The sequence below is a fragment of the Squalius cephalus genome (genome assembly GCF_949319135.1).
Source record: "Squalius cephalus genome assembly, chromosome: 24".
NCBI classification, from domain to species: domain Eukaryota; kingdom Metazoa; phylum Chordata; class Actinopteri; order Cypriniformes; family Leuciscidae; genus Squalius; species Squalius cephalus.
The window spans coordinates 6371112-6394044 of NC_137145.1; the positions used below are offsets into that span (position 1 = coordinate 6371112).

Genomic DNA, 22933 nt, shown 5'->3' on the forward strand with positions numbered 1-22933 from the left:
CGCTGATACTGTTCATTTTTCATATTTTAGGCAGACATATGTAGAAAATCTCTGCTTGGTTTGCAAAACAAACTTGGTCAAAATACAAAAGTGATCTTGTTGTGGTTAGTGTAAAAACTCCTGCCTAGCAGGATGCGACTGCGGTAACGGAAGTCTCCAAATATTGCTGCGTGTCACAGCTACAAAGCTAAAGATTGAAATGTTACTTATCGATGTTCATTTATTTTGATGCATTTGAATGCGCTTTTCATATGCTTTTATTAATTTTACAAGTTATTGAAGTTACTCTTCAAGGTATTGTAAGTTATTATTTACAAAATTAAATTATTTACAAAAATTATGTATAATTATATACATTTAATTTATTGTTTTATATAGGCTATTGTATTCTATAAACACAGTATGTTATTTATATGAACGGACACAAATAATAAAAAGGTAATGAATTACTTTATGTATTGATTTTTATGTTTTTAATGAATTAACTGGTCACAAATATGATTATAATAATACTATTAAAAGAATTAGTAAAAAGCTTTAAACCTGGACAGAGTTTTATTTTAAAAGTTTTATGAGCAATTTCAACAATTTTGCCAAATTCAACCACACGCCCCGTTTCCACAATCACGCCCTTCAAAATATGTCATCGAAACACTGTCAGCAAACCGAACCGGCAAAATGACTGAACAAAAGATATGCATTCTGATTGGCTAAAATGTCGCGGGCCCCTTTCCTGCTGTTTAATGTGTCTGGCCCTGTCAGAGACACACGTGATTGCCTTTTCACGACATTTTGTTTAGCGTTATCTGTCAGGTAATAGGGGTAAATTATGTTGTTTGAAAGAAATGTGTTATTGTGTTTTTTTTCTAAATAAATGAATTGAATAAAAAGTAGATAAGAAAAAATAGCATCATTTATTTTACCCACATTTAACAAGTCCTGAATATAGGTACGTGTGTCACACTTGCGCCCTCTGCAGGTGAAGGTGTAAATAATAGCATTTTCACACGAGGCCACACAGATTGCATCAGATTGAATTTATTTGCTCTACAGCAACAGAGGGTCAATAGAAATCCAGCTTGATATATAATCGGCCCTTTAGAAACCTTTTTTTTTTCCTCCAGTCTGAAGGCTTATTTTAAGTTCAAGCAAGAAAAGTGCAGTTATTTTGTTCAACACAGGCATTGATGAAATGACATTGTGAATCGTGACAACTGTTACGCATGAATTAAGGAGTGGTTAATTGTTCAATAAAGCATTTCCCAACATGAGAAATCCCTGTAGCTTTTTGCTTCAGTAACAATTCACGTGTTCCTATGAAACTTGTAACACTAGTGTTCTAGGCTAAACTAGTAAATCAGGTGTGAACAGACAAAGGAGACCATTAAGGCCAACAAATGAAAGAAATTCTGTCACTACTTGCTTGTGTAATGTAACGTAGGAAGAAAGTCTTGTCAGCAAACTCGCTGATGGTAAACGATGAAAGATGTTGGCAAAAAAAAAAAAAAACTTTGACACAGTCAGTAAAAGTAACACACATATACCAGCTCGTCCAATTACAGCAGATGTAATCCTAACAGCATTCATTCACATTAAGCAAGACATTGTTCAAAATTTCAATTGCATGACTATGCCATTAAATACAACTATCAAACAGGTGGAAATTATGAAAAAAAAGGAAAAAAAAAAAGGATGCTTCTTTTTGATTTAAATATACTATGAAGTGTTACAGAAGCATTATTGCCATCGTTAATAAAATAAATCCACGTTTTCACGTTCTCATGTTGCCTTAATTCAAAAATCTGGCCTTGCTCAATCCCCATACTAACAAGCCACGACGTGCAAAACACACCTTTCTCTTCAAGTACCTTCGTATCAATGCTTTCCCACAAATATGTAACATATGCTTAGGCTAAAATGTCTTGTAGGAGAACAAGTACTTTAATCACTATCCAGCTTTATTAAAAACCATTACAAATCCCTTTGAGATGCTGCAATGAACTGAGCATCTTCAGTTCTACAGCCTTCCTGCTGCGTTGCATAAAGTTGAAATGTGGCTTATTGTAAACATATCCATGCACAGGAACAAAACAAACGTGAATCAAAGTCTCCTCATGTACAGTGTCTGAAGGTTTTCAGTGGCTTCTAACTCAAACATTACCCTCTAATTGCTGTGATTGCATAAATAAGAGCAAAAACAACATGGCAGACGATAGGGCAACGTAACACATAATCTTGAGTTTCCACTGCCGCTGCTGAAATAGGTTAAGGCAGACGTCAACATCTACCCTCAACCCTCTCCAAGCAGCTCGTGGGATGCGACTCCTATAGACGAAACAGTTTTGTGCGCTTTTGCTGTTCCCACACTGGCCTCGCTGCGTATGAAATCTTCCAGTTGGCTTCTCGTTAGTTAGTTTTCACCTTTTCTGTGTTCTTCTGGACCTTCTGGCGCACCACTTTTAGAGTAGTGAGAAAATTTCCCAGGAACAGGATGAGAAACGTCAAGGCCAGCATGAACACCTGGAAGATAAAACATTGAGCAAAAATCAATTTGCAATACAAGCCAAATTAATAAATAATGAATTAATCAATCAGTTTTTTGAAGTAAAGCTTTAAATGTTTGCAGGATTTCTGTAAAACATAAAAGTGTACCAAATCCTGTGAAAAACTCGCCTAGTGTGTCAAAGGTGTTCATAGTGGTTCCTAGCATGTTGCTAAATGGCTGTTAGGGTGGTTTCAAGGCCATTAAAGAAGACCCATTATGCCCGTTTTCACAAGATGAAATATAAGACCCCACAGATCATTTATTATAGCTAGTCAAATTTGCTCCTATTTGGGTGTGAGCAAAAACACACCGTTTTTGTGTGTCCCTTTAAATGCAAATGAGCTGCTGCTTCCAGCCCCTTTTCAGAAGAGGGCGGAGCTTTAACAGCTTGCATTTCGGATACTCCGGCAACAAAAATACTGGAGAATGTCACGCAGCCAAAATGTCAGAAATTGTCAGTTGCGGTGTTCGGCCACTGTCGGACAGTTACAACTTTTAGAAATGCAACTGGACGATTCTGAATGGTTAGTGGATACATGTATGTAGTTGTTGTGGAGTTAAGTTGATTTAACTCATCGACTAGCATGTACCATCATGTTAATCTAAAAATCTAAAACTTTTGTGCATATCCAGGGTTGAACTGACCCTCTTTTGTGAAGCAGTCCGGCGTAAAATGATTTGCGCAAATATATATAACACTTCAACGACTTTCATTGGCACATTTCCTTCAAAAATTCAATTCAACCACCGGGAGTCTATGGAGACTCTGATGTACGTTGGTCCATCCAATAACAGAACATTTGTAAAGTTTTTGGTGCAGACATTGTATATTCAGCTGCTACAGCGAGGATACAGAAATGGTGGACCTATAATTTATGGGGATTATAAAAAATAGAGTGGGTGGATTACCATTATATGCTGGTTGTTTGCACACACTGTGGACACACATCTGTGTTCAAACACCTTATAAAAGTGAATTTTGCATAATAGGTCCCCTTTAAGCAGTCTAATGAGCCCCCCTTCAAGTCTCTATGATATTCTTAGGACCCTCTTTGAATTAAAGGATTTTTACATCATCTACTGGATTAAAATGGTTCTTGAAATTTCTTAGGTAAATAGCACACCTCGCCTCAATAAACAACATGATTTGAAGTATAACAGCGCAGAAGATTAACACTTGGGGTTTGGAGCAATAATAGTGTTGTATCTCTTTACCTGCCATTCCTTGCAGTCATCACGGGCAGACAGGTTAAAAAGGGACACAGCGTTGTAGAGCTGCCAAAACTGACCAGAGGACAGAAAAGCAACACAAATATCTTACATGCCGGTCTGTGAACTGAATCAATACACACCAGCGTTTAAAAGGTAAGGTCAATAAGATTTTTTCTGTTTTTGAAAGAAGCTTAGCAAGGCTGCATTAATTCCATCAAAAATATTGTACAAAATAGTTATTTTGTGAAGTATTACTGCAAAATATTATTACCCCAGTTTTCAATGTCACATGCTCATTCAGAAATCATTCATTTATGCTGATTTGCTGCTCAATAAAAAAATTTTTGAAAACAATTGTGCGGCTTAATATTTTAGTGGAAACCATTTCAGGATTCTTTGATAAATAGAACAGCATTTATTTGAAATACTAAAGATAATTATAATATTTCAAAAGATTTCTGTCACTTTTGATCGATATAATGCATCCTTGCTGAATAAATGTATTCATTTCTATCAAAAACCAAAACATCTAACCGACCGCAAACTTTTCAACAGTAGTGTATCTGTTAAAAATTCCAGTTACATGTTGTGAACTTCATAGCGGTTACACTGTAAAACACCTTTATGAACTACATTCATGAACTTATTTTTAATGTGACTACAAAGTTGCATAAGAATCAATATTTTTAAAAGGAAAAGATGCATGAGAAACAAAAAGGCAACCCTTAAATGCTGTAACTCACATGGCCAAAGAATAGAAACGGAAGGAGGAACGTAAGCCCCCTCCACATCCATGACTGAAAGCCCTCTGTAAGAGTAACGTGAGAGGTCAGTTGAACACGCAACATCTGCAGATCAACATTTCTCCCATGATTCAAATCCATCACAACTCTTACCCACTGTCAGGTCTAGCTGGTTTCTTTCCCCCAGAGCCCGTAATCGATACAAGCAGCCGCTCTGATAATAATACTGTAGAAACTGCACACAACCTGCCAGAGAAACAACACCATCACTATAAAGCATAACAGCATACAACCTCACTGTAAGACAAAAACATACTGAGCAGATGATAGATTATACACACTCTGATAGATGGAGAAAGCCAGGAACTGACTTCTGAACATCTGATACATTGGACCTTCTGGCCTTAAAAGAAGAGGGGAAATGAAATATAAGTTGTGGATGGGGGGAAAAAAAGATTTCATTATTTAATGTAAAGTCTAAAACACGTACCATGTCAACATAACACCTGATAAAAAGGTTGAGACGTAGTGATGCGACACCCACCAGCCTTTAATTCTACAAAGAAAAAAAAAAAAAAAAGTTAAATCAAAATCTTCATAATAGAACAAAAAACTAAATAAATTAACTAAGTAAATTAAATACATAGCCAAATAAATAAATAAACAAAAACAAATTAAATACCACAACCAGATAAATACATGAACTAAAAATAAATAAATGAGTGCAGTCAAAACGATTAATTGCATCTAACATAAAAGTTTGTAAAAATATAATATAATATAATATAATATAATATAATATAATATAATATAATATAAAATACTACAGTATTACTACTATACAAGTACTACAACCAAATAAATTCACAAAAACAAGTTAAATATCACAACCAAATAAATAAACAAAAACAAATAAATAAACAAAAACAAATAAATGAAATAAAAGCAAATAAATACATAAACAGATGAAAGTACCACAACCAAATAAATACATAAACAAAAGCAACTAAATTAAATATCACCACCAAATAAATAAATAAAACAAATAAATGCTACAACCAAATAATTAAATAAACGGACAAAAAAATATATATATACAATCAAATTTTTTGTTTCGAGCTTTTTTTTTTTGTGGCACTTTTTCCTTCTTTAGAGGTAAGAAGAAAGTGTTGGGTCGAGAGATTTGAACCTGTGTCTCCCACTGGGGAGTTGGCACTGGCGTTTTAAAGTGAACGTGAACTCACCGTGACCCATTGCTCATGAGGATGCTCTCTCTTATTGTCAATGTGCAATAATACCACACCAATAAAAAGTTGAAGATTTCATCTGTAACCCTGTGAAGGACACATCTGCATGTTAGACTCCAACAGAACCTTTTCCTCCACAGAATAACATTACATTTTTCAGATCTCTCGACTTACCGGTAGTTGAAAAGGAAGAGGCAGGTGACGGCACCAAACATTAGTATTATAGTCATATAAAGTTTGAACTTCTCATATTCATCTTTGTACGCAAATCTATTTTGAAAAACACAAAATTAGCAATTTTGTTCAGAAAACTCTCTATGAGCTCAACGGACATGTTCACATCGGACTCACTTGGCTTGGTTGCTGAGGAGCGTGACATTCACATTTCCAAGGACCAAATTTAAGTACAATCTGAAAAGAGAAGAAAAACATTTTAAAAAGGCCATATGTCCTTTTACAAAAGTCTTGATGTTGTTTTTGGGGTCTACTAGAATAGGATTTCATTCTTGAACACATTATTTTTTCACACATTTTACATTGTTTCAGCACCTCTTTTCCCAGTCTGTCAGTAACGCTCCGTTTAGTTCCGGTCTCTACGAAACCCCTCCTTCCTGTGCTCTGATTGGTTGGCTGGACCAGTGTGTTTGAGCGTGTTTTGGGAAATGTCACGCCCCTTACCATAACCACAAGTTTCAACACACTATTAATGCAACTCGGGCAGGCCTCGTCCTGTTTTTTTGCGTTTTGCCTCAGGTGGGAATTATTTAAATGAGGAGAGGTTCGTTCCCGGAAGAAAACTCAAGACTACATTCAAGGCGTTTCAGAGATTAACTGATATAGAGAATAACTTCCTTTGGAGTGACTTCATACCATAACCATACCTTCATTAAGATACCAGAAAAGCCTCAAAACCTAACCACATAACTGTGGCATCATAAATAACACCGAATGAAGAACTACAACTCACCCATTTTTCTTTGGCAAATAGGCCTCCATGTCAAAAAAGATATTCTGCCTTTCTTTAATTTGGACCTGCAGGTCATTTATCACCTCCTTTTCTTTTTCATTGCAGGTTTTCTTACACCTGTTTTCAACAAAAGAGGAAAAGGATCGGTTTACATCATTGTGAATGTGTATTCTTTAGTACTCATATCTTTAAAGTAACAAATCTTTAGTAATCTGAAACTCTGCTCATACTTGTGAAGACTTTGCTTGAGGTCTTTCAGGGCTTTTCTTTGTTTGCTAATGGCACTGCTGCATATCGCCTGCAGGTTCGTCAGCTCTTCCAGCTTCTGTCTGTACACTTTGTGCGTTTCCTAAAATACAAAACACATTGAAAGTCATCATGGTTTCCTAGTACATGCATGGCCTTTCAATGGGCAAATGATATCCACTGGATGCTCCATTCCAAGCATGAGGCATTTCAAACATTAGAAGGGCATTTAAAGCACGGGACAATTATTTCCATCTCGATCTCTAAGTAACAGATGACAGCTGAGTGTAGATTAATAATGGTAATACCATAGTACTGAAAGACTACAGTATTCTAGTACCATGTTATTTACAAGAGCACACACAAATAACTTATTTGTACACAGTAAACAAGATGAATATTTGATGTGCATCATAGCATTGAATGATTACCATGTTTCATGGTTTTTACATGGTACTCCAAGGTAATTCAAAGAATACCAGGGTACTAATGTGGTATATGTCCAAACTCCACAGTATTACCATGCCCTAAAAACACTTTTCTGACAGTATTCAAACCCCTGGAGCTTCATGAACTTCATATCAATCTCTGATTCAATGACTAGAACGTCATCATCCTGTAATCTGACCCTGGCTCTCAAGAATCGATCATTAAAAGATAATTTTAACAGGTTGAGCAACAACTCTTGGTTAACATCTCACCTGGTTTAACCAGTTCAATTCGTGAATCATTATCATATGTACTTTAGCAACACACCACATTTATTCAAATAATAGAACGAATATAAGGCTTAATATTTTGTAGTTTTAATATGTTATTAAGAGAACTAACACTGGTTTAATACACATGTATAGTCAGTAACAAAAGAAAATTCAGTTCATCTGATGAGCTAAAGCCTGTTAGCCGCATCATAAACATCTAAAACAGCCACATTTGCTTCTTTACTAACACAAGATTCATCTTTTGGCTATCTGAGAACACATATAACACATATCCGTTCAATACAAACCTGCAATTGCTGATATTCTTGATCTATTTCTGTCCATTCACTTTGACATCTCTCCAGTGACATTGTACCCGTCGGCGCTGGCGCTGCTGTGCCGCCCACTGCCGCAAGTAGGCGCTCCAGCCATTTATATAAGCTCCGCTTCTTCACCCGTCCACCAATCACAGGCAAGCATTAGATTCCGAAGATGACATCGCCACCTAATGACCGGGAGCGCGAGAAGAAATAAATATTAGTCGAGGCTTGTTGCTAGGTTACCATACACGAATTACTTTGAGAGGTCTAGTCGAGATCGACCTGTTTGACAATTAAAGTTTAAATATAATTGTTTCTCTTACATGCGTGTTTGGTTTAAGTGAAGTTGGTCACAGGTAAGGTCTGATCAGATACTAATAGGCTACCTGGTAACGTTACTTTATGATTACCATTCATCTACTGTTACTAATATAGTGGTGCCATGTTCTAGATTTAAAATCTAATAGTAATAATCTTTGTATGTGCAGTATGCCTTTCTTGAAAAGACCACAGACTACAGAACCACTTGTAAAACGTTGGGACAGAAAGGCGCAAAAATGTGGACTGCACCATACTGTGTATTCTGTCAATGGAGATCAGTACACGGGCGACTGGATGGATAATAACAAACATGGTAATACTTAAGGCATAGTTCCCCCCAAAAAATACAATTCTGAAATCATTTACTCACCCTCAAGTTGTTCTAAACCTGCATGAAGTTCTTTATTCTGGTAAACATAAAGGAAGGTGTTTTGAAGAATGTTGGTAACCAAACAGTTCCATTGACTTCCATTGTATGGAAAACAAAATTACTATGGAAGTCAATGGTGACTGGAAACTGTTTGGTTATCCATATTCTTTAAAATATCTTCTTTTGTGTTCAGCAGAAGAAAGATTTTCATACAGGTTTGGAACAACTTGAGGGTGAGTAAATGATAACAGATTTTTTTGTGTGGGGTAAACTATCCCTTAAAAGGATTGAATATTTAATGGGATGTTTTAAACATTGCAGGCCTTGAAGATCAGTAAGAAAGCTCTCATGCGGGCAGTTTTAATGGACAAGCCTTAATTTAATTTACTTTGTTATTTAGATGTGTTCTGCAGATTACATTATGTGTTTCTAGGAAACACTGCTTTCTTTTCAAAGCTGAACAAAGCTTTTACTCTGATAAGGAAAAGGAACACAGGTTTGGAAGAAAACAGGAATGATCTACGACGGGGAGTGGATGTGTGGAAAGCGAGAAGGGTTTGGAACCCTGAGCAAGACTGACCCTGAAACGAAAGAGTATGTGAGGGTGTATGTCGGTTCCTGGCGAAATGACAAGAAGGAAGTGAGTATCAAACACTGTTTGCCATCATACGGCCCATATTTTCCGCATATAAACTTTTTTTTGCCTTTCATTCAAAGGGTGCTGGGACGTATTTCTACAGTCCATCTGCTTTCTATGAGGGGCAGTGGAGTGGAGATCAGAGAAGTGGATGGGGACGGATGCAGTATGAGAACGGAGAGCTGTATGAGGGAGAGTGGCTGAAGGACAAACGTCATGGACAGGGTTTGCTTCTGCTAGGTACGGGTTTAAACTCTTCGCAAATGAGCCAGCTTGGTGGATCTCACAAAAACATGCCCAGCTCACTCACATTTGATGCAAAATTAAAATTAATAAATAAATGAAAGTCAAAAATATTTTGCAGAAAGAAAATTAAGCCTGTTATTAGGACTATTAACATTATAACATTATAGCACTATAACATTATTTTTATGACAATTAAGCACATTCATTACATAGAAAAATTAGAGTAAAAATTTAAATCAACATAAAATCAATACCACAAACATACATATATATATATATATATATATATATATATGAATGAAGAGTTCAGATGCAAAAGCCTCTTAAGTGCCATCTGAAATTTTCTTCTAGAATAATTTTTATCAAGCTTGTATATTTAAGTTAAGTAATTTCACTTAAATGACAATAGGTAATGTGCATTGCCATTTAAGTGAAATTACTGAGCTTAAATATACGAGCTTGATAAAAATGATCATTCTACAAGAAAATTTCAGATGGCACTTAGAGGCTTTTGCATCTGAAGTCATCATATATATGTATATGTATATATATATATATATATATATATATATATATATGTGTGTGTATATATATACATGTACATATATAAAAGGTATATTTTATATCATAAAATGTTTTATATATATATATTAGCGCTGCTAAAATGATTAATTGCAAAAGTTTGTGTGTGTAAATATATATATATATATATATATATATGTATCTTGTATATCATAAATAAATGGAAATATTTTATTTAACATTACATTTTATTTAAATAAGTGTATTATATATAAATGATAATAAAATGTTACAGTAAATATATGTATATAAACATATTAGTGCTGTCAAATCGAGTAAAAGTGATTAATCGCATGTAACATAAGTTTTTGTGTATATATATATATGTGTGTGTGTGTGCATATACAGTGCTATGCATAAGTTTAGACACCCATGCTAAAGTTGACTAAAAAGTGGAATAAAAAATCATCTTTTGGAAATTGAACTTAATGCCTTAATTTAAAAAATTAGGAAAAATCCAACCTTTAAGGACACCAATTTTCTTTGTGAATGAATAATGTATCGTAAATAAATAAATGTTCTTCCTTAAAATACAGGGTGCATAAGTCTGGACACCCCTATGTTAAATTCCCATAGAGGCAGGCAGATTTTTATTTTTAAGTATTTTTTTTGACATTTTTTTTAGGATACTATGCATCCTGATAAAGTTCCCTTGGCCTTTGGAATTAAAATAGCCCCACATCATCACATAGCCTTCACCATACCTAGAGACTGGCATGGGGTACTTTCCATAAGATCATCTCTCAATGCAAATCAAACTAGCTATTAGGCTAACTGAAATAAAACCATGCCAATCTCTAGGTATGGTGAAGGCTATGTGATGATGTGAGGCTATTTTAATTCCAAAGGCCAAGGGAACTTTATCAGGATGCATAGTATCCTAAAAAAAAAATAAAAAAAAATACTTAAAAATAACAATCTGCCTGCCTCTATGGGAATTTAACATAGGGGTGTCCAAACTTATGCACCCTGTATTTTAAGGAAGAACATTTATTTATTTACGATACATTATTCATTCACAAAGAAAATTGGTGTCCTTAAAGGTTGGATTTTTCCTAATTTTTTAAATTAAGGCATTAAGTTCAATTTCCAAAAGATGATTTTTTATTCCTCTTTTTAGTCAACTTTAGTATGGGTGTCTAAACTTATGCATAGCACTGTATACGTATATTTACAAACCTTTAGATGCGATTAATCAATTTGAGAGCACTAATATATATATATATATATATATATATAAAAAATGCATCTTTTTTGCATAATAGTAATGATAATTAGAATCTTCTTAATTAGAATAATGATGTAATGCAAATTATATTAATGGACCTAAAAATAAGACTTAATTTTCTTCTTGCAAAATTTAACTAAATTAGTTTTAACTGTGAATATGAAACCAGACATTTTTTACTTTTTTTTTTTGTAAAGCTAATGGAAACCGCTTTGTGGGCACCTGGAGCGATGGACAGAAAAATGGACACGGCAAGGTCTTCTACCTGGACAGAGGTCAGCTGTACGAAGGCTTTTGGGTTGACGATGTTGCGAAGTGTGGAACCATATCTGATTTTGGGAGAGAAGCAGCAGTTAGGCCAACAGTGTATCCAATTCCCAAGGTGAATGATTAACGCTGATGTTTACTAATTTGCATAATTTCCATTTTAACAGTAATGCATGAAGCACATTCGAGCTTTCGGTCAGAGGTTCTGACCACTGTAACAGCAAACAGCTCAAAATGTTTTGTCTATTTACATGGTTTGATACCTACTGCAGATTTTGATTATTTTATATCCAAAGGTTTGCCTACAGGATTCACAGACTGTACTGATGGAGGCACAAGCATATTTCACTGAGGACAAGGAGAAATCAACAGATTCCAAGTCATATGGTTGCTAGGCAATATGTACCTTGACAATATCTCAAACTCAAGAAAGGCAGACTTGTGTAAGGAAAGCAGAGAAGAATTTATCATCAACTCCTCAGTCATAATAAAAACCCAATAGAAAAAAAAAAAAAGAAGCTGTTGGTACATTATACTAGTAGCATCGGACAAAATGCTCTTGATGTTCATTTTGGCAAGACATGATATAAAAAGCACAAAAAAGGTGTTTGGTTGAAGTTGATTTGGTTAAGTCTTTAATCAGAATGTATAAAAAAATGTGGATTTTCAAATGCCAGCGTGCACTAATAAGAGCTTCTGAACCACACTTTACACAAGCTGTTTCAATGACATGAATTTTATTTTACACACTTTAGAAAAAAAATATCATTGTACTTCAATTTGGCAATACTGTACATGTGATTAAATGTCAATGTGTGCCGCTTTGATCATTTTAGTCAATGCTGCTGATGCAAATGCATGCTTAAATGGTCCTCTGCTTAATCAACACTGTGTCTAAATTAAGTTTGCTAGCATAATCGTACAATCCTGCAAGTTCCTCAGCCATGACGGTTTCAAGTACTGGCGTCCAAACCTCAGAATGAACTGAGGCCCCTTTAATGGGAAGCTGTTTCAAATACTACCAAAAAAGGTCGGACAAACATGTTGATAAAGTGCCTTTCTTTGTACTAAAGATGTGCTCATGCAGGGGGGCTTTATTTAAGAAACAATGAAGCATGAATAAGACTATGGTTTTTGGGGTTTTGATTCAGCCGTTCAACAGCAAAGCCCTGATTCAGAAAGCATCAAAATTATTTGGTCAAGTGAACATGAAAGTGTCCCTGTAAGAATGTAGCTTGCCTTGTGTGAACATAAAAACCTTGTAATTAACAATTTGGCACAGCTGCCATTCTGAAATAAAGGATTTCCCCTGCGGTGAATTAAGAAGAGGAAAAAATTAAAGTGCCGCTATTATGCTTTTTCAAATATAATGTAGTGTGTAATATAGCCGTCTGACCAATCAGAGCAGAGTAGACCAATCACAAAAGACTGGGTCATCTGACCAATCAGAACAGAGTAAACCAATCACAACAGACTGGGACCAATCAGAGCAGAGCAGGCTCTCGGAAAGGAGGGGTTTAAAGAGACTAAATCCTTTACCAAACCATTTCAGACACTGTGAGAAAAGAGCCGATTCTGCAATGTATATATATTTTTTTACCTTGGATGCATGTAAACCTATTGTAGGAGACATCCTAAACAAAATTAGGAATCTTTAAAATAGCATAATAGGTGCACTTTAAAACAAAATATCCATAAAACATGCAGCGCATGCTTTCACAGTTATCAGAGTCTGTTATCATTAAATCTAGCAGAAACAGTGTACAAAACTGGACGCTTCGGTGTCCACATGCAACAAAGATCAATACCATGGTCAAAAACACGATGTGTTGCAACACTTGACAAACCTAAAACATTAACAGAAGCTCTTTCCCAAACTCAAAACTAGGGGTAAAGGGAACCGGGAGACTGTAAGGTCGACGCCTCCCCTCTGTGGTCCAGTTCGTTCTGCAAGTCCTCCAACTCTTCTAACTCTTGAAACTGCCTGTCGGTCTTGTGGCTGACCAGCGAGCGGTAGAAATGCACAGCGAAGACGATAAAAATAAAGCCGAAAGGCACCATGATGGAGGTAGACGTGATCGCAGCGGCCACCCCGGCGGATATAGTGCCGTTTTTCTGGTCCTTCGGCTTTATGGGTAAAAACTTGACCCAGCACAGCAGGACCACCTCGGCCAGGAAGAGCAACGTCCCAATGACTGTGGAAAAAGCCCAGGCCAGCTCGATGTGGCGATGCATTCTCTCATGAGGAGACTCCTTCACCGAGTTGAGGTTGTGCACGTTGCTGACCGCTTCGATGTTCGGGAGGATGCAGGTGCTCACCATGAGGGCGAACAGGTGGACGGCCACCAACACAGTGGTGCAAGCGCTGAAAGCGATGAGCAGTCCTGGAGGATAGTCGTGATTGCTGTCAAGCTGTACTTCCACCATGGCCACCTGTTGAACCAAAGGAAAACAGGTGAAACACTCATTTGCTAACATTAGTTAATGCATTACCTAACATGAACTAACAAAAAGCAAAACATTTGTTACAGTATTTTTTTTAATGTTAGTTAAATAAAAATAAAGTCCTTTATTGTTTGTTCATGTTAGTTCACAGTGCATTAACTAATGTTAACAGATACAACTTTGATTTCAATAATGCATTAGTAATGTATAAATTAACATGAACTAAGATTGATAAATGCTGTAGAAATGCAGTCCATTATTAGTTCATGTTAACTAATGTTAATGAAACCTTGTAAAGTGTTACCCAATTTCTTTTAATCTCGGTAATATCAGAAATCTAGCATTCAAATTGAGGAATTAATGAATTGAGGATGGGTTTAAACTGATTTCCTAAAGCATAATTTGAATTTAACACCATTAATGACAGAAAATACTCACAAAATAATCGTTTTTATGTAATATAAATAATATTATTAATATTAATAATACATTTCTGAATGCAAGTATATAATAGCGATAATTATATAATTACACATATTTAAGGAATGGAATTACATAACATTTTATATAATTATAAAATTATATTTATAATTATTTACATTTATTTTTTATACATTTAAATAATAAAGTTATAATGTAACTTTCTTCTCAGGATATATCTATCTATCTAGAAAAAAATAGATGAATGTAAGATTCTAATAGATAAACTGCTATAATGTATATCTATATGCTATAATTATATAATTATAAAAAATAAAAAAAAGTGACACAAAAAAGTGCATTTAGGTGGTAAAAAGATTCTAATGATGATCCCATGCTCATTTAAAGTTGGACATGTGTAAGTAAATTATAAGATTTCTCAAGAAACGGGTTGGCACTGAATTAAAATGCACTGCAGTGGAAGACCTCAAAAGTTTTAAGATTTTTTTTTCCTGCATCCGGGTATTATCCGGTGTTATGCTTCTCGCTTTATTAACAACTTCATAAGTGAAAACTGCAGCCGTGCACACACGCAAGTTACAGTATCTAGCTGAGCATTAGCACAAGCTAAACAACTGTGGCTGACAGTTTGAGATTGCAGATGCACCAAAGACTCGAGTCATGCGCCATTGAAACAACAATCTTCCGCTTCAACTTACACAACATTATAAAACACGCGCTTTTCTCTTTAACAACTCGGTGTTTAAACTGAACACTAGCAGCACTAAATAAACAGCAGGCACGAAAAGCAACTCACCATTGCGAAACCAGATAAAAGAGCAGACGTGCGACTGGACGCTTTGAGTTTGGCTCTGCTCAGATAAAGCTTTCTCCAAGACAGAGCCTGCAACGAATGCTCGCTCCGACTCATGTTCATCTGAGGGGAGATCATGAGAGACTATCAGAGAGATTCAGCTGAACCGGAGCATTGCGCGTGCGACCGTCAGCTGGCTCGTTCAAGTGAAACTGGACGCATCGTGAAGACATTACCCACAAGGCTCCGCGACAACGCTGATACTTCATTAGAACCCATTAAACTGAGACATATATTAGCCACAAAATCAAAAATGTTCTATTCTGGCGGAATTTCTATTACTGGTGTCTGAACATATCAGACTCGATTTTGTGGGTGAAAATCTCGAATTTTAAATTTCGTTAACAAAATAATAATAACTATAATATTTATTATAATTTATATTGTTGTTCTAGTTATTATTATTGTAAAAAAATAAATAAATGACTCATTCTAAAAATAATGTAATTTGTGTCCCTCTTATTCTCATAAATTGAATAACTATGAATTGCTATAACGCCTACTTTTTTTTTTTTTGTCAGGAGGATGCATTTATTTGGCTTGTTTCTCTTTGCTATATTAACAAATATGCACATCTTGATCAAAAAAATTTATACAAATATTTTATTTTTATTTTAGTCACCATTATGCTTAATTAAAAAACTTTGTTATCCCCAAATTATATCAATCTTTTAATTGTGTTATTATATAAACATAAGTTGGGGGATATATATAGGCCTAGTCCAGTTAACATAATGCATTATAAAAAAGTTGCCCCCAAGCTATATACTCTGTTAAACTCTGTTAAATATAACAAAATTTTCATAACGATTAATATGACTGTCATATAATGACCAAAATATGTCTGATTTAAAGATAGTCAATAAAGGGGCAAACGGTACATTTTCAGTAATTATTGCACTAGTAGAGTGTTTGTAGTCTTGTTGATGAAGCGTGTGCACGAGCTTAGCAGCTGCAGCGCGTGCGTGCGTGCACCGTGCAGGAGCGCGCGTGCCAAACAGAAGAAAGAAAGATGAATTCTGACTCCCTCAAAAAAAAACAAAAAAAAACTATTTCTACATTATTTGAAATAAATAAAAATGCCATTCGGATAAGTACTCCGAAAAAAAAATCGGATATTGTTTTGACCCCTCATAAACACCATCCGCGTGACGTTTCTGCAATGTTTTGATTCTGTTGACCGTGACGTCACGGTGCACTACACAAAAATGGTTCCTACTTTAGTTTTCTATACAAGCAATCAAAGTGCGCACAACTTTACGCGTTAAATATGGTCCAGATAAAGCGCTGAGGGAATTAAGACGGACGAAAGGCTCGAACATGGAGGCGTGTGCGGAATCCGGACGCAAACTGGTGTGTAGTTGAAGCTGTCCTCTCGAAGACTCGTTTTAAATGGGGAATTTCAGTCTCACATCGATATGCATTGTTTAGTGGCCTGAGTCGGGGCGAATCACAGCGATTCGATACTCTAGAGCGACATACGCCACATTAATAGGCTAAACGCAATAACGTTGTTATGGTAAACAGGAAAGGACACATGTTTCGTAAAATTACCAAAGAGAGCAAGATGCTCCATATAGAGACGCTCGTGCGAAACGGGACACATTGTTGCCCTGCAAACCTCGTGTCTAATGTTCATCGGGAAGTTTAACTCGTTCGCGCTGCTTTGACATTAATTATATAATAGCTGTAACTAAGATGGTCGAAGATTAAGGCCTGGATGTTAATCATGGAATTTGACATGCGTGAGAATGATATAACACCCCAGAGCAGCGTGATATCTCATATCCGATCACAGAATGAGACAGGTTATCTTCATCTTCATCATGTGTTCATTTCGTCCAGCGCTCCATCTGCAGAAGGATGTACGACGAGAACGAGGACTTGTCAGATGTGGAGGAGATCACTAACATCAGGGGCTTCAGCTTGGAGGACAAACTTGAGAGCAATTTATACAACAGTGAACTTGTTCAGCATATGGAGGGAAAAGGTACTTTTTTTGAGCATATTGCTGCTTATTGCGAATGATATTTATTGTAATCTTACATATTGGGGTTTTGATTCTTCTGTTGGCACCTGCACCTGGCTGCAAATATAAGTTGTAGCTGCTTCTAGTTGTGCTCATAAGTTTACTTGCTGAAGATGGTCTGCTTCTCCTTGCCACATTAACAAATATGCACATTTAAAAAATAAAAAAAAAAAAAAATATTGCACAAAAAAAAAAAAAATGTATTTTAAATTTGCTGCCAGGTGCAGGTGACAACAGAAGATTTAAAAACCCAGTATTTAAGATTATAATATAATATTTTTAAATATATTTGTATTTCAGTTAAAATTAAGCAATTTAATATATATATATTATATTAAAAATAATTTGATTATTGATATAATAATAATAATTATTATTTACTTTAAATAGTTAATGATTGACAGTCCACATTTAAACAATAATGCTATTGATAATAATTACAACAAAACTAATTATTATTGTTATTTATTACTTTTAAGTTAGGGGTGATAGAGTAGACATTACTTATAAAAAAAAAACGTAAAAGATGCATGATATTAAGAGCCAAGCAAATGTCCACTTTTGAACAGGATAATTCGTTTAAATAATTTTTTTATTTTTGTCCTGTGATATATATGTAAATATCTATTACATATACATATATTGTTTAACATGGCCACTACATAATTCCAAATCTGCCATTTGTTTCATAGTTTTGATGACTTTAGTATTGTTTTAAAATGTGGTAAATGGCCATAATAAAGAATGAGTAGACGTGTCCAAAGTCTTGATAGCTTGTGTAGCCTGTATAATTCCTTTATTTACAAGTAATATTTTTGTGTGCACTCCATATTATTGCTGTCATTGTTTTATTCATTAAAACAGTCTTAACTTTTAGCAACCATTCCTTTTATACCATCCTAGATTTTACCTATGAATATGTTCAAAGAGAGGCACTCCGAACCCCACTCATATTTAAAGCCAAAGATGGACTGGGAATTAGGTAAGAGAAAGTGAAAGTGGTTGATTTCACATGGATCTATACCTTTTACATTTCAAATCGCTTATCTGGATTGTTCAATCTACTACAGAATGCCGGATCCAGAATTTACTGTAAGTGAAATCAAGGGTTTGGTTGGTAAGTACACTATTACATTACCTTTGTCTTTTATTTTCTTCACATTCTCATCTAAACAGTTACAGTCGTTGGATTTAATGGTAACTGTACTCAGTTGATGCGTTTTGATACGCTTTATTAAAGGGATAGTTCACCCAAAAATGAAAATTCTGTCATTAATTACTCACCCTCATATCGTTCCAAACCTAGCTGGAAAAAAACAAACTATTTTTGTTAATCTTCAGATCTTCAGAGAGCTTTCTGTCCCTCCATTGACTCTTTGACTCTTCAAAAAGTTCATAAAGAGTTCATAAAATGATGAACAGATTGAATTTAGGCTTTTATTCACATATAAACATTGACAGCTCACACATCAGTTGGTAAACGGAAGCTCAAGCATGTTCGCTTGACGTGTGAGAAGTGTCAAAGTGTCAGTTGTGTAGCTGCCAATGGAGGATTTTATCAAAAATATCTTCATTTGTGTTCTGAAGAAGGCTTACGGGTTTGGAACGACATGAGGGCGAGTAATTAGTAACAGAGTTTTCATTTTTGGGTGAACAATCCCTTTACTATTTAGTTTACATTAACAGTGTCTGGGACTTTCATTGTGATTTCTTATCAAGGTTTTATATTGTCAGTGTCTAATCAGACCTTGCATAATGCATGAACAGGACAATGTTACACATGCATTTATGCATTTATAACAACCTTGTGACTCTTTTTCTGTTACGTCCTCTTGTGGTGATACTATGCAACTGCAACTCAATATAGTCCATGGCATGTGTACCTGGGTCGATAAAAGAACTAAACTTTCCTTTCATACTGATTTGATATCAGTTTCATTACTCTGTTACCAGTATAATTCATCTCACTTTAACATGAAATAAGTTATTTAACCTAAAGATTGATTATAAATAATTCTGCATGGACCTTCAGGCAGCAGACGGAATGTTGACGTGATGGACGTTAGTACGCAGAAGGGCTCCGAGATGAGCATGGCGCAATTCGTCCGCTACTATGAGACGCCCGAGGATGAGCGCGACAAGCTGTTCAACGTCATCAGCCTGGAGTTCAGTCACACCAAACTGGAGAACTTGATCAAGAGACCTACGGTGGTAAGGAGCCAGTTAGTTACAGACTGAACTGAGTTGTCTTTCTCATTGATTAGTCACTTTTCAACATGACAATTCCTTTTTTTTTTTGATTAGTCACTTTTCAACATGACAATCCTTTTTTTTTTTTTTTTTATGGAATACTGCAGTTTATTATAAATTATCCGTACACATTGTTACACATTAATTCATGTGCCCTCGTAATCTTTCATCAAAATAACTCCCCCTCCTTCTTGCAACAAAATCTCTTCTCTGATGATGTGTTTACTGGCGTGAGGGCGGGGCAACCTGTCACTCACATGAGATCCACCAATAGCAAACCACAACCATCCAATGATCCAATCAATTTTCTGATGGACGAAATCAAGTCCTGCCCTGCATTATTTCTTGTTCGAGAAGCCGTTTCACTCAGATATATGTCACAATAGGGAAGAAAAGACTATTTACAATACAATTTTTTCGGTTATATCTCTTTTAAAAGTTACATATGAGTGACAGTCTTTATACCAGCAAGGGCTGATGGGAGGTTTCTGTTCTGGTATAGGCTTGGCATCACTTCAGTTTCATCAAAGGGAGAATTTTATTTCTGTTTTTCTTCAGGTGGATCTGGTGGACTGGGTGGACAATATGTGGCCGCTGCATCTCAAGCAGAAACAAACCGAAGCCACAAACGTCATGTCTGAGATGAAATATCCCAAAGTTCAGAGGTAACATTTAATGTTTATTTTCGGAAAAACAAATAACAATTAAAGCCATTGCTTTGCCTGTGATTTCTCAGGACACACTCTGAAAAAGTACAGACAGGTTAGGCTTTGTAAATGGCTGAACATAATTGTGTCTGTTAGTCAGTGTCAGTTTGGAGAGAGGAACGTGTTTGGAAATAATCATTATTGGGTAACACTTTATTTGAATGTGTCCCTGTTTTTTCATACATTTAATCACTGAGTAATATTAATTAACAACATGCACTTACTATAGGGTTAGGGTAGGATTTGGTTTAGGGTTTGTTGCATGTAATAATGCAAACATTTATAGTTATTTCTATAGTAAATACATGTAACAAGGACACATTCAAATAAAGTGTTACCCATTATTGTTCCAAATTTATTTGGTGTTTCAGTGTAGGGCTGTCAAATTAAAAATCAAATTTCGAATATTCGTCGAATTTAAAAATAAAATCCACATTAACGGCAAAAACGGTGAATTTTAGGTGTGCTTCAGGCAGCCTTATTAGTGGCGCACGAGATTCGAATGATGTTGTTGGGTTACATTTTATTTAACAGTACCTAAGAAAGTACTGGGTAATATAAGGTAACTACATGGGTTAGGTTTAGGTGTAGGTTCAGGGTTAGTACATAGTTATTACCCAGTTATTGTAATTACTATAGTATTATGTACATGGGGATCATGACTGTAAAATAAAGTGCTACCAGTTTTAATGTTTTTCTTAGCCTATCCAGTTGAACCCACTTGATGTGGCGCTGCTGCGTTGTTCATTAAAAACAATGCAGAAATAGAGCAGTTCAATGCAGGGAAGAAGATCTTGGTTACGTCAAACCTGCAACCAAGCAGTTCACACAAAACGTATTTTCTGAGCTGCTTTTCCATGTAAACATGCACTTGACGCACGGACATCTTTGACCGTTGCACTCGTGTCTCGCACAAGAGGGACACATGTTTAGAAAGCCATGTACAATTAAAAGAAGTTCGACTTCATGTTGCGAGACTTTGTGTTTTTTTTCCCATTCCACTGCATTTGCATCTCATGTTTTTAAACACAAAAAGTACTCTGTGTGGCTCTTTGTATTAAACTATGCATAAATGCATGATGCAGTTTAGTTCATAATTGTAAATGCAATTTACGAAATTGCATTTGATTTATAAACGGTAGTTTAAACGTTATGCACTTTTTTTGTACAGACAGTCATGTTATTTCATTGCTTTGTAATAAACAATTTAATGCGGTGCATTAATATTTTGCTCATTGCGTCCTCTTGTGGTCTCAGGAGACAAACCAAACTGAAATCATACTTTTTAAATTCGAACATTAGTAATATTTCAATATTCAGCCCTATTTCAGTGTCCACTTAGTTGAATTACATGTTCGTAATTTGACACGTTTTTTTACCTTTCACTTCAAGGAAGTGTTTTGGCTTTTCAACACGGCTCATTTTTGACAGTCAAAGCTTGTTGAGTCAGTCTTAAAACTGTTCTCTTGACATCCTGCATTAGTCCAAGATGAGGTCTGCTCATTTCCCACAGTCCCTTGTTTTGCTCCTCGGCGCATGCTGCGCATTTCTTCCGCCTGCAGCTGGCCGTGACTGCATCAGGTTGCTAGGCAGCACACTTCTGATGCGGAGAAGAGGCGGATCTTCACAGGCTGCTGCAGTATCCCAATGAATCCTCCTCAGCCAATCAGAATATGGCATAGGAGTATTTCCAGCACAGGAAAGCCCACTATCTTTCTCACTTTCCCTTTGACTCCCTCCTCTCTGTATTCATGGAGCTCTTTATAAAGGAAGAATTCAACGCTAAAAGTCAGTTCAGTTCTCTTCTTTTGGGTTACATGGGCAGATGTCAGAACAGTGAAGTGTCTCAAATGGGGATGAAAATCTATTGGGTATGTCTTTTATTTCACTGAAAACTATGGCATGAGAATGCAAATAATCCTTTAGAGGTCCCATTAGGATTTTTAGTTCTAGTACAGTTTGGTGAACTTTCTTTGCTTGTTTTATGAAAGTGTGAGCATTCATTTGTGGTCATTCCGCTCATGTGGTCTGGTGAAATAAATGTTTGTGAGGGTTGCATGTGTGGTCTGGTATTTTATAAGCTCACTAAGCATGTTTGTGCACATCAAGGTTATAGTTTTGTTTTGGCTGCTTCGGTGCGTCATCCCCCTCGCTGGCTACTCTGTGGGATGAATGACATGGGCTGTAGCGGTCAAGGTCTAAAATACTAAATACACAGTTTGAGATATCTGTGTTCATATAACAGAACGATTGATTGCCTTTCTTTCTGCCTAGGTGTCATTATGCATGTATACACTTACAGAATGTGAAATGCAGCTCAAGTAGCCTGAAAATGCAAGTCTGCACAAAATAAAAACAGATATGGCAGGAGATTGTATAATATATATAATATGTATAATAAATATGTATGTATGTAAGTATATATATATATATATATATATATATATATATATATATATATATATATATATATATTATTTCATATTAATGTTAAATGTGTTTTTATAAAATTTTATAAATATTAAAAATACTATAAAATTCTTTTATTTGTTAAATTTGAAATATTTCTATATTTC

General features: G+C 35.5%; 4 protein-coding genes across 7 annotated transcripts in view; 2 read left to right on the plus strand and 2 right to left on the minus strand.

Annotated features, from left to right (window-relative positions):
• Nucleotides 1–896: 896 nt before the first annotated feature.
• Nucleotides 897–8079, minus strand: tmem120b (transmembrane protein 120B). The gene is made up of 12 exons (XM_079860789.1): nucleotides 7970–8079; nucleotides 6945–7063; nucleotides 6715–6831; nucleotides 6099–6158; nucleotides 5922–6017; nucleotides 5745–5834; nucleotides 4991–5056; nucleotides 4842–4903; nucleotides 4654–4746; nucleotides 4501–4565; nucleotides 3761–3829; nucleotides 897–2520 (listed from the first exon to the last, which is right to left on the minus strand). Exons 1-12 carry the CDS (start codon nucleotides 8030–8032, stop codon nucleotides 2407–2409), a joined length of 1014 nt encoding a protein of 337 aa, XP_079716915.1. The 5' UTR covers nucleotides 8033–8079; the 3' UTR covers nucleotides 897–2406.
• Nucleotides 8080–8200: 121 nt separating this feature from the next.
• Nucleotides 8201–12800, plus strand: morn3 (MORN repeat containing 3). The gene is made up of 6 exons (XM_079861777.1): nucleotides 8201–8337; nucleotides 8470–8615; nucleotides 9155–9312; nucleotides 9390–9549; nucleotides 11563–11747; nucleotides 11929–12800. Exons 2-6 carry the CDS (start codon nucleotides 8471–8473, stop codon nucleotides 12025–12027), a joined length of 747 nt encoding a protein of 248 aa, XP_079717903.1. The 5' UTR covers nucleotides 8201–8337; nucleotide 8470; the 3' UTR covers nucleotides 12028–12800.
• A 133-nt stretch (nucleotides 12801–12933) lies between these two features.
• orai1b (ORAI calcium release-activated calcium modulator 1b) lies at nucleotides 12934–15567 on the minus strand. Its single transcript, XM_079861778.1, has 2 exons — nucleotides 15315–15567; nucleotides 12934–14065 (listed from the first exon to the last, which is right to left on the minus strand). The coding sequence occupies exons 1-2, from the start codon at nucleotides 15447–15449 to the stop codon at nucleotides 13517–13519; spliced, it is 684 nt and encodes a 227-aa protein (XP_079717904.1). The 5' UTR covers nucleotides 15450–15567; the 3' UTR covers nucleotides 12934–13516.
• The window catches only part of kdm2bb (lysine (K)-specific demethylase 2Bb), a 29416-nt gene continuing 20509 nt past the window's right edge, over nucleotides 14027–22933 (plus strand). The window contains exons 1-6 of one of the 4 annotated variants that reach the window (XM_079861745.1): nucleotides 14027–14087; nucleotides 17217–17361; nucleotides 18304–18382; nucleotides 18471–18517; nucleotides 19433–19611; nucleotides 20209–20315. In XM_079861745.1, the coding sequence (XP_079717871.1) occupies nucleotides 17235–17361; nucleotides 18304–18382; nucleotides 18471–18517; nucleotides 19433–19611; nucleotides 20209–20315 (539 nt within the window). In that variant the 5' untranslated portion in view covers nucleotides 14027–14087; nucleotides 17217–17234. Of the gene's footprint in view, nucleotides 14088–16515; nucleotides 16725–17216; nucleotides 17362–18303; nucleotides 18383–18470; nucleotides 18518–19432; nucleotides 19612–20208; nucleotides 20316–21882; nucleotides 22229–22933 lie in introns of those variants that run through there. The other 3 variants (XM_079861743.1, XM_079861744.1, XM_079861746.1) reach the window with 3 other exon arrangements.

What these genes read in the sequence shown, in the direction of transcription:
- tmem120b (XM_079860789.1), bottom strand. Translation starts at nt 8,032, where the DNA reads ATGTCACTGGAGAGATGTCAAAGTGAATGGACAGAAATAGATCAAGAA. An exon ending in CTCAAGCAAAGTCTTCACAA is followed by an intron (nt 6,832 to 6,944) that starts GTATGAGCAGAG and finishes TGTTGAAAACAG; the next exon opens with GTGTAAGAAAACCTGCAATG. An exon ending in ATGACTGCAAGGAATGGCAG is followed by an intron (nt 2,521 to 3,760) that starts GTAAAGAGATAC and finishes TTTATCTTCCAG; the next exon opens with GTGTTCATGCTGGCCTTGAC.
- morn3 (XM_079861777.1), top strand. Translation starts at nt 8,471, where the DNA reads ATGCCTTTCTTGAAAAGACCACAGACTACAGAACCACTTGTAAAACGT. An exon ending in GATGGATAATAACAAACATG is followed by an intron (nt 8,616 to 9,154) that starts GTAATACTTAAG and finishes TACTCTGATAAG; the next exon opens with GAAAAGGAACACAGGTTTGG. An exon ending in GGCGAAATGACAAGAAGGAA is followed by an intron (nt 9,313 to 9,389) that starts GTGAGTATCAAA and finishes TTTCATTCAAAG; the next exon opens with GGTGCTGGGACGTATTTCTA.
- orai1b (XM_079861778.1), bottom strand. Translation starts at nt 15,449, where the DNA reads ATGATCTCCCCTCAGATGAACATGAGTCGGAGCGAGCATTCGTTGCAG. An exon ending in TTTTATCTGGTTTCGCAATG is followed by an intron (nt 14,066 to 15,314) that starts GTGAGTTGCTTT and finishes TTGGTTCAACAG; the next exon opens with GTGGCCATGGTGGAAGTACA.